At 40.5% G+C, this 12,805-nt stretch overlaps 2 protein-coding genes across 4 annotated transcripts in view; both read left to right on the top strand.

Annotated features, from left to right (window-relative positions):
* The first annotated feature begins 759 nt into the window (after nucleotides 1-759).
* NOP10 (NOP10 ribonucleoprotein) lies at nucleotides 760-1,554 on the top strand. Its single transcript, XM_045527590.1, has 2 exons — nucleotides 760-907; nucleotides 1,161-1,554. The coding sequence occupies exons 1-2, from the start codon at nucleotides 854-856 to the stop codon at nucleotides 1,299-1,301; spliced, it is 195 nt and encodes a 64-aa protein (XP_045383546.1). The 5' UTR covers nucleotides 760-853; the 3' UTR covers nucleotides 1,302-1,554.
* A 3,184-nt stretch (nucleotides 1,555-4,738) lies between these two features.
* Nucleotides 4,739-12,805, top strand: part of SLC12A6 (solute carrier family 12 member 6) — a 90,011-nt gene continuing 81,944 nt past the window's right edge. The window contains exons 1-2 of one of the 3 annotated variants that reach the window (XM_045527606.1): nucleotides 4,740-4,983; nucleotides 5,923-6,180. In XM_045527606.1, the coding sequence (XP_045383562.1) occupies nucleotides 5,937-6,180 (244 nt within the window). In that variant the 5' untranslated portion in view covers nucleotides 4,740-4,983; nucleotides 5,923-5,936. Of the gene's footprint in view, nucleotides 6,181-12,805 lie in introns of all 3 variants that reach the window. The other 2 variants (XM_045527599.1, XM_045527612.1) reach the window with 2 other exon arrangements.

Consider the following 12,805-nt stretch of genomic DNA (forward strand, 5'->3'; position numbering starts at 1 on the left):
ATTCTTTTTTTAAAAAAAAAACTTCCAGGTTTTTCTGGTTACAAAATTAATATATGTTCGAAAGTTTTGTCATTATAAATAATGCTCATCTTTGTAATGATATATTGGTTCTAATTTTCATTTCTTTAAACTAGAGTCCTATACGGAGAATTTCTACGTTCTTCTAAAACTTCGAAATACTTCTAGAAGGTGCAACCTATTATGTTATTATTAGCTACTCACCACTATAAGAAGGGGTGCCGAATTTGCCGTAGAGACCTGAGTTTGAATCGTGGTTTCACCAGTAAGCATACTCCACCAGTCTCATAGAATAAGTTTACGCTCTCTGCGCTTTACAGAATATTGAATACCCGTCATGCACTCTTTACCGCCAACACTTTGAAATGGAGCGGGGGAACTGGATGTAAAAGAGGGGAGGTAAGAAAACCATCTTCTTTCTTCCCTAGGGTAAAAGGGTTCTGAATCCTGGAGCCCTCGTTTCTTCAGGCACTAGAAACCCACTGCCCTTGAAATGGGTGTGCACCTTGAGATAAAGACAGGATTCCACACATCAATGTTCACCCCACACCCATTCCTACCCCTCTCTGGCACAGTGGGCACAATGCCTAGCACACAGTGTGCACACTTCACGTGTTTTAGAACTCCTGCAACGTTGCAACTGGGCGCCCCAAGCCAACTACTGCTCTGGTGCACCCCCTTCTGGCCAGCTGAAAGTAGGGCAAAAATGGACTACATTTCCCGGCATGCGTAGAGACAGACTTCCGGTTATGGGGGAAGGAAGTTGATGAACACGTGAGACGGTCTGGCAGACACAGCTACAGACTGAATTGGAACCTCTGGCTGAAGCGTGGTCATGTTTCTGCAGTATTACCTCAATGAGCAGGGAGAGCGGGTCTATACGCTGAAGGTGAGGAGAGGAAACAGGTTGTAAATGGGCATGGCGAGAAATGTAGATGGGGGGAGTGGTTGAGACCATCCACCGAGTTACCTAGCTGGGTGCGGGGAACCAGAAAATCCAGAACCGTGGCGGGGTAGAACCGGGAGTGCCTGACTCTATCTGACCACTGTGTCTCCTGTCTTTATGTTTGCCCTTTTTCGCGCTGCCGCCTCCTCATCTCACCACTCCTGTACTGAGATGATATTCTCTCTTTCTCGCGCAGAAATTTGACCCTATGGGACAGCAGACCTGCTCAGCCCACCCCGCTCGGTTCTCCCCAGACGACAAATACTCGCGACACCGAATCACTATCAAGAAACGCTTCAAGGTGCTCATGACCCAGCAACCGCGCCCTGTCCTCTGAGGGTCCCTTAAATTTCATGTTTCTTGTGCCGCCTGCTCCCCCTCGGAGACTCCGTAACCAAACTCTTCAATCTGTGAGCCAGGAAGTCATTTTACCAGCCATGCTCTTTGGAATCCAGTCTCATCATGGCCTTTGATCATGCTTGTGTGAGGCAGTCATGGTAGCATCCCCCAGAAAGGGAACAAGTTTGACTCTTTTTTTTTTTTCACATTTTAAATTACTGCCAGGTTATTAAAGATAAAATGATTTGAAAGAGCTCTCATTTTGTGTGTTGTTGAAGGAAAGGACTGGTAATTTTTTTTTTTAAAGCGAGGGAGATGGAGGGGGGAGTACCCCAGGGAGTTGGAACAAGACCACTTGAAAGAAAAACTTAAGTCCTTGCTGTAGCTGGAGTAGTGATGTGCTGTTAGTGATAGGAGAGTGTTGGGGAAGGGGAAGAAAGGTTAAGAAAGACTTTTACAACTATCAGCAGTGACTGAAACATACCTCTGTTGTTACTTAAAGTAATTTCTTGCCCCTTGAATTAACCTTTGATTCATAATGAAAGAATTGCCTGAAAAAGTAATGGGTAGTAGCCATGTTGTAGAGGGAAGGCAGTGAATTGGAAGTCAGGAGGCCAGTTTTCTTTCCTCTTTGTATAACTTTGAGAAAGTTACTTATCCTGTTTAGTCTCTTTTCCTTCTAATTTCTAAGTTCTCTTCCAAGTCTAAAATTGATAAGTTTAATGGTGGATCTTAATATATCTACAATGTTTGTCCAACTTTTCTGAATAAGAATGCCTTCATACATATTTACTGCCCCTCTAGAAATATTCCTGGACTTTTAGTTCTCTCCATCAAGGAGTTGTCTTCTTACATGCTCCTGAGTTTATATTCTCTTTGGCAGCTAGCCATGTGGAACTCTACACAGATACACAGATCTTAATTTAGAAGATGAAATATGAGAGAATCAAGCAGGGGTTTTTGTTGTTTTTCGAAACTACTCTGGGGGCCTTAATTATTTCAAAACTAGAAATTTCTTAGGACTTGAGCTCCTACCATGGCACAGCCATAAATGATTTTTAATACAATTACGTTGTATTAGAGGGATGGTGAAGTAATTGTGTACAAGCATTCAAGAAGTGCTAACTTCTTCCTTTCCTTGTTGAGTTAATCAACTCATTATTTCCTAATTTCTTCTTTCATGGCTTCTGACTTTGGATTTGAATATGTTTGCCCAGTGCTGCTGATTTTAAAATTGCTTTGTAGAGACTGTATTCTAATTCTGTAATCTTTATTTTCTATTATATTAAAATTCTACACTCTAGAAGCAGATGTAACTTAAATTAGTACAAATGTGGTTTATGAAGACTGGTCTTGGAAAGTGGTATGTTTTTTTTTTCTTGTATCCTGCTGTTTGACCATTCCAGCAGAAAATTTCTTGATAGTGGTTGACTACTGAGAAAAAAATCCCTCAACTTGGGTCATAGTTAACAGAAGACAGATGGTTTTCAAATAAATTATTTAAACTTATAGGAATGGTGAAATGAACTATGCTTCCTATCTAGCAATTTTATTTCTTAGCTTGTTCACTTACAGGGTTCTTAGCATTGGATCTGAAGGATATTAAAGAATTATCTTACCCAAATAAAGGGATAATGATTGGAGAAGTGTTTCTTAAGCATCAAAGTAAATGAATTCTGCTGCCAGTATTTTTTTTTAACCTTGACTGTAATTCTGTCTTACCAAAAAGAAAAGAAAAGGATTAGCATTGTTCCATGCTACCAGCTGCATAGACTGAAAAGACTTTAACCTGGAAATATTCCTAATGAATAAAAAGGAGAAAAGGCAAACTGGCATAAGTATACCAAGGACTTTTCCTTAAGAGATCCCCTGGGTATTAAGGTCTTTGACATAATGTTTATAGAGCTTGATTAGTGCTTGGAGATGAGAAGACTTAAGAGGTATAGTGTATTGGAATTATGTAGTATGTATAAGGAAATGCAAATACACCATGGTAGGAAACAAAAATTGAGTGTCATACGAATCCAGCATTTTTTTTTTTTTTTTTTTTTTGAGACAGAGTCTCGCTCTTTTGCCCTGGCGTCAGTCTAGCTCACAGCAACCTCAAACTACTGGGCTTCAGCAATCCTCCTGCCTCAGCCTCCCGAGTAGCTGGGACTACAGGCTAATTTTTTTGTATATATATTTTTGTATATATATTTTTAGCTGTCCAAATCATTTCTTTCAATTTTTAGTAGAGACGGGGGTCTTGCTTTTGCTCAGGCTGGTCTCTAACTCCTGAGCTCAAACAATCCACCCGCCTTGGCCTCCCAGAGTGCTAGGATTACAGGCATCAGCCACCACGCCCGGCCCAGCATTTCTTTATAAAAGAAAGTCTATGAGGTTTGAAGGAACAGCAGGCCTATCTGAGGAAAAAATTGATCCCTCAGGGAGATGGATTTCTTGCTTCCTATAGTAAGAAAGCTGTGGACCTCAATCAAGAATCACAGGCTTCATAAAGAAGCTTGAGGAGGTTAACTTTTTTTTTTTTGGTCCTAGACTCTGAAAAGATGTTTAAGCAGCATCCTTAGCCATTTGCACTTGTCAGGAGCAAATACCCAGGCAAAGCCAGGGCCTAGTTTCTGGGCCCATATTGTGAACACCTGTTTATGCATTAAATAAACAGATATTCTGGGGACAGTAAATGTAGTAGGGAAACACTGGGAATGGAGTCCAGAAAATATTTCAATGTCTTCTCCAGGTATAAAATTAAAGCTGTGTTCTCTAATAGAACTTTCATTCTGACCAGAAAGTGGATATAGCATCTTTTAAAAGGACAGGAACAGGAGAAAAAGAAACATACCAGAAAGTGTGTTTAATGTGTGGTTAGGACGCTTTAGAATAGACCTCTACATAAAAATTACAGTGTAGTCATATATCAAGGTATGTGGTGTTGGGACGTCTGTGAGTTTAAAGAAATTATGAATGATATTTTCAGAAACCCTTATTAGAGACATAGTTGTTAGGGTTATGAGGGTAAAGGGCATGGCCCACTTCCTAAGAGGCCCCCAGTGTGAGCTTGCAACGCAGCCTGGCCAACAGGGAGAAGGATTTTTCACCGCTTCCCGTGGGTCGGGCCCTGCGCCGGACTACAGTTCCCGTCGTGCCCCTGGCCTCAATTCTGCTCCGCCCCTCGCCCGCTGTCGCCCCCGGCGAGCGCAGGCGCACTGCGCTCTGTCACCGCGGGCTGCAGAGGTTGGGCGGGGCTGTGGGGCGCCCGCGGGACGGTGCGGCCCTCCCACTGCTCCCTCACGCTTCTCTTCGGAAGGTTAACCTCGAATGAGGAACGAGCGGGGAGGGGAAGGAGGGGCTGCGGCGGCGCGGGCACAGCCCGCCGGGCCCGGGGCGGGGGGCAGCGAGGTCACGTAACGGCTGCTCTGGCGGCTGGCCGGGCAGGGGGCGCCCGCCCCGGCAGCCCGAGCCCTCTGCGCGCGCCGCTGCTCGGAAACAGTTACCGGCTAGTAAACAACAGCTGCGCGCGCACCGCATCAGCTGGCGGCGGGATCCCGCACCTGCGACCTCCGCCTCCCCTCATCCTCGCTGCTCCTCCTGCCCAGCCAGGGCCAGCGTGCGTGGCCGTCTCCTCTTCTGCTGAGATCCGAAGGAAGAACGGCGAGGGGCTGACCTGCGCCGAGGCCGGGGTAGGGGAGAAAGCGTCTCCCGGCAAAGGGGTGGCCCGTCCTGTCACACGCAGGAGAAACCTAGCGAGCCGACCAGGGGCTCAGTGAACTAGCAACGACCTGCCACGACCCTGACCTGCAGTTTGAGCTGTCTTGATCTGCTAGCCTCCTTCTCCCAGATCCCAGGGACCTTTCTGCCAGGAGAAGAGCAGGCGGCCACCCCCGCAGACCTCTCGGAGGCAGGAATCCGCTCTGCCCCTGCATCCTTTTCTGCTCACCCTTCTCTCCTCATTCCCCTCTGTCTAGTAGTGTGGGTTATTTTTCCCGTTATGCATGCGCACCTTTCCCACCAGACCCAAGTGGATTATCGACCTCAAAAACATCGGGTGGCTCTACATACACCTCCTCCCAGCCAGACCTGTGAGGTATTCACCTGATGCACAACAGGTGGCCGGGTTTACACCTTTTCGCAATCTGATCCACGCTATATTCACCTGATAAGGGTGGGCTGCACGCACTTTGCTCAACTAGAACCGTGGGACGCTCACCAGATAAAGGACTGACTACCTCAGCAGGAACCTGGGGGTTGAGGGAGGGAGGCTTTACCAGCTGTTCTGAGACCATGGCACTGAGCCCTCAACCCTGGACCAGGGGAGATAGCTAGGTAGCTCTCCGTTCTGAAGGAAAGAAGTTACACATGATTGGCATCGTTTTGTGTTGTTTTTCCCCCCCTTAAAAAATATTTGTCAGCTATTGCTGGTGCACTTTTTAGGATAGCCGGCTTGAATTCTGAGAAGAATTCTTATTTGGGGCTTTTTGTGTGGTGTGAATCAAGGTAACTGAGGTTTTTTTTTTAAGTTATCTTTTATTTTTACAATCAAAAGTAGCTAGTGTAGGAGGAAGATTTTGCGAGGTTTCCCATTTTTTCTTTGTTCTTAAAAAGAAAAATGCATCCTCCAGAAACCACCACCAAGATGGCTTCAGTTCGATTCATGGTGACACCAACAAAGATCGATGACATTCCAGGTTTGTCAGACACCAGCCCGGACCTCAGCTCTCGATCTAGTTCTCGAGTAAGATTTAGCTCTCGGGAAAGTGTGCCTGAAACAAGCCGTAGTGAGCCCATGAGTGAAATGTCTGGGGCCACCACTTCACTGGCTACTGTTGGACTGGATCCACCCAGTGACCGGACTTCTAACCCCCAGGATGTTACCGAGGGTAAGTAGACACACAGACAACAGGATACTTTCATTACTGGTTTACTTAACCAGGATGACCATCTACTGGGAGATGGTTTTCCCATTTTGCAGTAATCATTAGGAACCAAGGCACCTCTGCTTAGGAACCCTTTAGAATAATGGTTAGCATAGTTGGTGTTTGCAGTGGTCATTTGGTATGTGGGAAAGTATATGTTGACTTCCTCATTTTTGCCATCTTAGAATTGCTGTTTTTTTTTTTTTTTAATTTCAGAATATTACCGGGCTGCAAACGTTTTGGTTACATGAATTACTTTTGTACAGTTTGAGTCAAAGTTATAAGGGTGTCCATCATCCAGATAGTGTGCATTGTACCTGTTAGGTGTGAATTTATCCATCGCCTCCTCCCTTCTCCCACCTGCTTGATTTCCATTGAATTTTACTACCATATGTACACATGAGTGTTGATCATTTAGTTCCAATTTAATAGTGAGCCTTCTTAGAAATGAAATGAGTCTTTTGGTTAAGGGTGAATATGAAAGGATGTAATCATTTTTCAGCACAGAGAATCCTAAATTTTAAAATTTGGTGGGTTGGCTATGTGTTCTCTAACTGGCTTTGGCTATTTCAGTCTTCTTTTAAGGCCAGTTACAAGGAATAGTCACTGATTGTATCTTAGTAGTTTTCCACCAAAGACTTCAGATGTGTATTGCAGAATTCTTTGAAATTTATATTTTTATAGAGACAGCTCAAGTAGCAAAGCTCACTCAGAATGATGATGGGCAGGTCTAATGTGCCATTCTGTCAAATGGAGGAGTTCTAAGGAGACTTTTAGGGCCTAATTCCCACATCATTTGTTCACTCTGAGCTTTAGATGCAATGTCTTGAGTATTGAGTCTTTGTGGTCAGCATGTAGCACACAAGCCACTCCTGGCCCATATTCACCGCTGCAGCAGATCTTTAGCTTCCTAAACCAGTTTGTGTCAGCTGGCTTGGAAGAGAGAGCAGAGAGAAAATGGAGAGGTCATAACATTTTTTGGACTCTGAAATAAAAAAGTTTGAAAATTTCTGTACTGCTTTATATAGTTAGTTTATGCTATGTTCTAACTAATCTTTTAGTAATAAAAATTTCTCTTAAGAATCTTAAAGACTGTTAAAATGATATTCTACCTAAGTTTGAAAACCATAGCCTCAGTGACTGACTTGTGAAAGCGAGACTTGCTTATCATTTTCCGGTGTCAGGAAATATTGTTCCTCCTAACCTAAAGGGTTCAGGAAACCAGAATGATTTTAGTTCCTTAATTCAGTTTGTGTTTTTAATATCTAGAAACAAGGTAGATTTAGTAAAGTTTATAGTCTTTGAATTCACTCGACTAATCATTTCTTCTTTTATGTAGGTATTACAGATTGGTTCCCAGACTTAAGTGTTTTCAATTTCTTGACAGATTTTACACTGTTACGTAAACTGTGTTAAAATTATAGTATGAAATAAAAAATAACTTATAATTTTCTCTTCCCCCAAATTCTAAATTGTAGTTTTAGTTTCTATCCATTATACTGTATTTAGTTTGCAAAAATATCAGGAAAAGACTATACCTGTTAATTTTTTTTATGTTTTAATTGTCATTAGGTTAAGTTATAGTTAAGTGTTATTAGACTTGTGACTTTTTATAGAATTGTATTTTTACTCTTTTAGAAAGTGGACTTATTTCAGTAATGTATTAGACTTGCAGAACAGTATCCTTGTCCAGGCTGCTGTTCTTATTTTACATTTGAGCATTCTTTACAGTCTAGAGTGGTATAGTTTTACACTATAGGGGTAAAACTGGGGACATGTCTAGGTAAAATCTATGTTGTTTATGTGGGTACAGAAGTTAAAGCTTGGCTTTCTTATAACACATTCCTTACTTAATGTTTAAATACTCTCTGGTACCCAGATGAAAGGGAAATTAATAGCACTGCCATTAAAGAGCACTTTACCCTATTCTTGTGGAACTAGCTTCCTGCTTTCCTAGTGACCCACTTTTTCCCTTATTCTTTCTATATTTTTAAAAATTCTTATAATAACTGTCATCACATGATATATTTTCCCCATCATTAGAGGGAATTGGTTAGAAACATATTACCTTTGGCTTCATAGTATGTGGATGCCCTCGTTAAAGTTAGATGTAGATTTTCAAAAGATACTGTTGTCAAGAAACTCAAGGACCTAATGTTAGTATAAATTTCTCTTTAGTCTGGCTTTAGTATAGGAAAACAACTACTTCCTCTTCTACAATTGACTCTATCCTTAAGTTCATAGTATATTTCAAAATTATATTTGGTATTTTAATATTTACAACTCTTAATTTTTTTTGCCCTTTCTACATCTTTCTTTGGTTGTGTGATTTTCCCCACAGTTCCTCCAACATTTCCTCCTGGAGAGAAACTTCCCACCTGAAGTTTCTTTTCTTGTCATTTGGCTTTTACTCATATCACACAAACAAGGGGTGACACATGAAGTTTTAAATACTTGTTTCTATCTGTGTTTTAATTTTTTCTACTGTTGGCTGTCTGAGTAGATAATTATCTTTCTGCTACCAAAGGAGTTTTTCTTTCATTTTGGCAAGGCTCTGTTTGAATTTATAGGACTATCCAGTTGGTTAAAATCAAGAATCTTAGCACTGTATCAGGTTATGCATGAAGAATGCCTTAAAAAATACACAAGCAACTGTGTAGAGTGCATACCTCTGTAAAGTGAGTTATGAAAATAGCATGGAGAGTGGGAATTTTCCTGAAAATTCTGAAGAGCATGTACAATTTTTTATATTTAGAATGTATCACTTTTATAATAGCTTTGTGATTTTTTTTTTTTAAAGAGACAAAGCATATTAGAGCTGATGATCTCTAGAATCTAATTCTGGTCAAACCTCCTTTTAATAAATGAGGAAACTAAGGCTTACAGAGATGATTATTTACAGGTCACATAGTTAGTGGCGAAGCCAAGATGGAAGCTCAGGCCTCTCCTGACTTCTATACAGTGCTCTTTCTTACATCATTTTGCCTCTGCCATGATGAATATTTTCTATATGTGCTTAATAACCATTTAGTTAATTCAAATTATTTTTAAAATAATAATACCAAAAAGAGCAAGGAACATATTTTTATATGTCTCATGTGGACTCTAATACACGTCAACCTTTTATAATTAAAAAAATACTCCCTGAGACTCTGATATGTATGAGGCACTCTAGTATGAATTGTAGGAAATATATAGGTAACCTATAGTTTCTGCCTTTGAGAGCTTATGGTATAGCGGTAAAAATGACCAGAAAGCTTTATCCTTTCCTTCACCAGACATTATTATGAGCACTTATTAAAGGTCAGGCCCTGTGCTGAGAATCCATTATCTGTTCTGAAGAAAGTTATGGTCTAATAGAGAAAGCAAACAAAATTTTATATAAATGTAATGCTGTATGATAAGGGCAACTATAGAAATATGCAAAAATATAGCAAAGGAAAATGATGAACTGAAGCACTGGAAGACTTGAAGGGGTAAAATATGGTGAAAGATGTGGGATTAAAGACTGGTCAGACGGTTGAATGGTTTCAGAGATGGCACATTTCCCGTATGATGTGGTCTACTGTGTGTGTGTAGCCTTGGGGGTGGGCTCCTGAAGTGGAGTAGAAGTAAAAGCCAGTTGAGGTCTGTACCAACTTTGAGGAGGCATATCAGTCACATGCAACGGGTGAACTTTGTTTGGATCCTAATAAGAACAAAGTAATTATAAAAGACTTTTGAGATAATTTGGAGAAATTTGAAAATGTACATGGTATTAAATAATATTAAGGAATTGTTAATTTGCTTAGATATATTTATGACATTGTGGTAATGTAAAGAAAGCTCTTGGCCCCGGGCGCGGTGGCTCACGCCTGTAATCCTAGCACTCTGGGAGGCCGAGGAGGACGGATTGTTTGAGCTTAGGAGTTCGAGACCAGCCTGAGCAAGAGCGAGACCCCGTCTCTACTAAAAATAGAAAGAAATTATATGGACAGCTAAAAATATATATAGAAAAAATTAACTGGGCATGGTGACTCATGCCTGTAGTCCCAGCTACTCGGGAGGCTGAGGCAGGAGGATTGCTTGAGCCCAGGAGTTTGAGGTTGCTGTGAGCTAGGCTGATGCCACGGCACTCACTCTAGCCCGGGCAACAGAGTAAGACTCTGTCTCAAAAAAAAAAAAAAAAAAAGAAAGAAAGCTCTTATCTGTAAAGATACATATTGGGCCAGGTATGGTGGCTCATGCCTGTAATCCCAGCACTTTGTGAGGCAGAGCGAGGTGGGAGGATTGCTTGAACCCAGGAGTTTGAGACCAGTCTGGGTACATAGCAAGACCCCATCTCTGCAAAAAAATTTTTTTTAAAAATTAGCCAGGCAGAATGGCCCCTGCCTATGGTCCTTGCTACTCGGGAGGCTGAGCCAGGAGGCTCTCTTGAGCCCAGGAATTCTAGGCTGTGCTGAACTATGATCTCACCACTGTACTTCAGCCTAGGCCCACGGTGCTAGAGGCTGTCTCAAATAAATATCAGTGATTAGTATAGTGATTGCCTCAACTTCTTGTGTTTGATCATCTCTTCTTATGTCCTCACTAAGTCTTTCCACTATGACCCCAAATTATTTTCCTCTGAGTGGCATGTTTTTGATTCCAGATTCTTATAAATTTTGATATTACCTGTACTGGAATGTAAAGAAACAAAAAAAGGAAGGCACTCTTTGAAAACTGGGAGCATTATGAAAGTCATGCTTTCTCATCTTAAGGCTGTTAGAATAAGAGAAATGTTCTAATAGTGATAGTTAAGGCAACTTATAATGACCTATGAGGACAGTATTATGCTGTAAGCTTTTGGATCATGGCTATTTCTTCTTTTGTCCCTTGTGTCTAATATATACTTCTGGACTACCAAGAACTTAGTGCAAATTCTAAAAAGGCACTCCTTTGTGCCCTGAGCCATTATGGTTCTAAGTTCATGACTTCACTGGAGAAGGGCAAGCTGGATTTCAGCTCCCTTCTCCTTGCCCTTTTGGCCTTATGCTTTTGTGCATAAATCTGCACAACTGCACCTGCTGGGTTTGTTGATACAGAATAATGCAAATTATATTAAGTTTTTGGTGATGTGTGATTCTTAGCAGTAGGTATGAACATTTTGATAGCTATATGTAGGAATTATGAAAGCATTTTATTTTGTGAATGTTAAAACAATGTATTATCTTAATGAAGTTTTGCAAATTTTACAAGTGAATAGAAAAACAAGAAGATACACTCTGTTAAAACCCTGCGATTAGTGCTTTGGTGTATTTTGTAGAATCTCAGCAGTTACATTTGAAGGTATGAGCACAAAATTGCAGAATATACAACAAATACATTAACACACAGCACCTTGCCTTAACTGCAAAAGTGCAATAGATGCTTAATAGGAAATATTATTACCATATTTGCTCAGTTCTAAGGTGTGTATATTTGCCTGTTTTAACAGTTCTGATATTCAGGTGCATTTTACTTTTGAAGAATTTTTAAGTTACTGTTAAATCACTGGTGAAACTTACAGTTAACAAAATTTCAGGATCAATTCAATAATGTAAATAAATCTATCTGAAGGCTATGTAAAACCTGAAATTTTGAGTTATCTTTGGATGTCTTAACTGAAAAAAATGTAATGGCTGTAGTTTTTTCTTCTTAAAATTGCAGAGTTTTTGCTTGTTTGTCTGTGTTTTAGAGACAGATTCTCGCTGTGTCACCCAGGCTTGAAAGTGCTGTAGTAGGCGACAGCTCACTGCAGCCTTGAACTCCTGGGCTCATGCCATTCTACCACCTCAGCCTCCCAAGTAGGTAGGACTACAGGTGCACACCATCATGTCTGGCTAATTTTTTTATTTTATGTAGAGATGGGCTCTTGCTATATTGCCCAGGTAGGTCTCAAACTCCTGGCCTCAAGCGATCCTCCCACCTTGGCCTCCCAAAGTACTGGGATTACAGGCTTGAGCTACCTCACCCAGCCAAAATTGCAGTTTTTGTAGTTGAAAAGTACAGAAATAAAAAACAAAGGTCATATTATTAGGAAATGACAAGTGTATTTATGTCTTAATCCTAATTTTAGTCTTTTTTTTTAAATTTCCTGTTATTTTAGCTCAGAGCTGGGTTTTAGTCTCCAGTTTCCTAGCTAAATTAACCAGTGGCAGGTTTTGGTTTGCCTTTTTTATTACTGCACTGCTAATCCTTGTTACATTTCCTGTGGCTTTGAGAAATCCATGCAAAAAATTCAATTGATAGCATTCATCTGTTTACAGTCATAACCATTTAGTAAATAATTTTAATTTTTGGCAAACTTTTACCAGATGGGTTTGTTTTTACTTTGGGGTAAAGCTATTTATTTTTCTTATTGCTAGTTCAAAAAAAAAAAAAAAAAAGAACACTAATAAGTTAAAAACTTGTTAAAATTTTTTACTTTTAATTATTATGGGTACATGATAGTTGTATATATTTATAGGGTATGTGTGAAGTTAAAAACTCTTTTGTATACATGTATAGTTTCACTTTGAGGAGCTATGAGAAATTGAATCCAACCGAAATTTACCTTTATTCTCTTTTGAGAACATTTGCATTTATCCTA

The sequence above is a fragment of the Lemur catta genome, chromosome 1 (genome assembly GCF_020740605.2).
Source record: "Lemur catta isolate mLemCat1 chromosome 1, mLemCat1.pri, whole genome shotgun sequence".
Taxonomy (NCBI): Eukaryota; Metazoa; Chordata; class Mammalia; order Primates; family Lemuridae; genus Lemur; species Lemur catta.

Bases quoted from the DNA above. Each gene is read 5' to 3' on its own strand.
- NOP10 (XM_045527590.1), top strand. From the start codon at position 854: ATGTTTCTGCAGTATTACCTCAATGAGCAGGGAGAGCGGGTCTATACG. The intron at 908-1,160 runs GTGAGGAGAGGA...TTTCTCGCGCAG, and splicing joins AGCGGGTCTATACGCTGAAG to AAATTTGACCCTATGGGACA.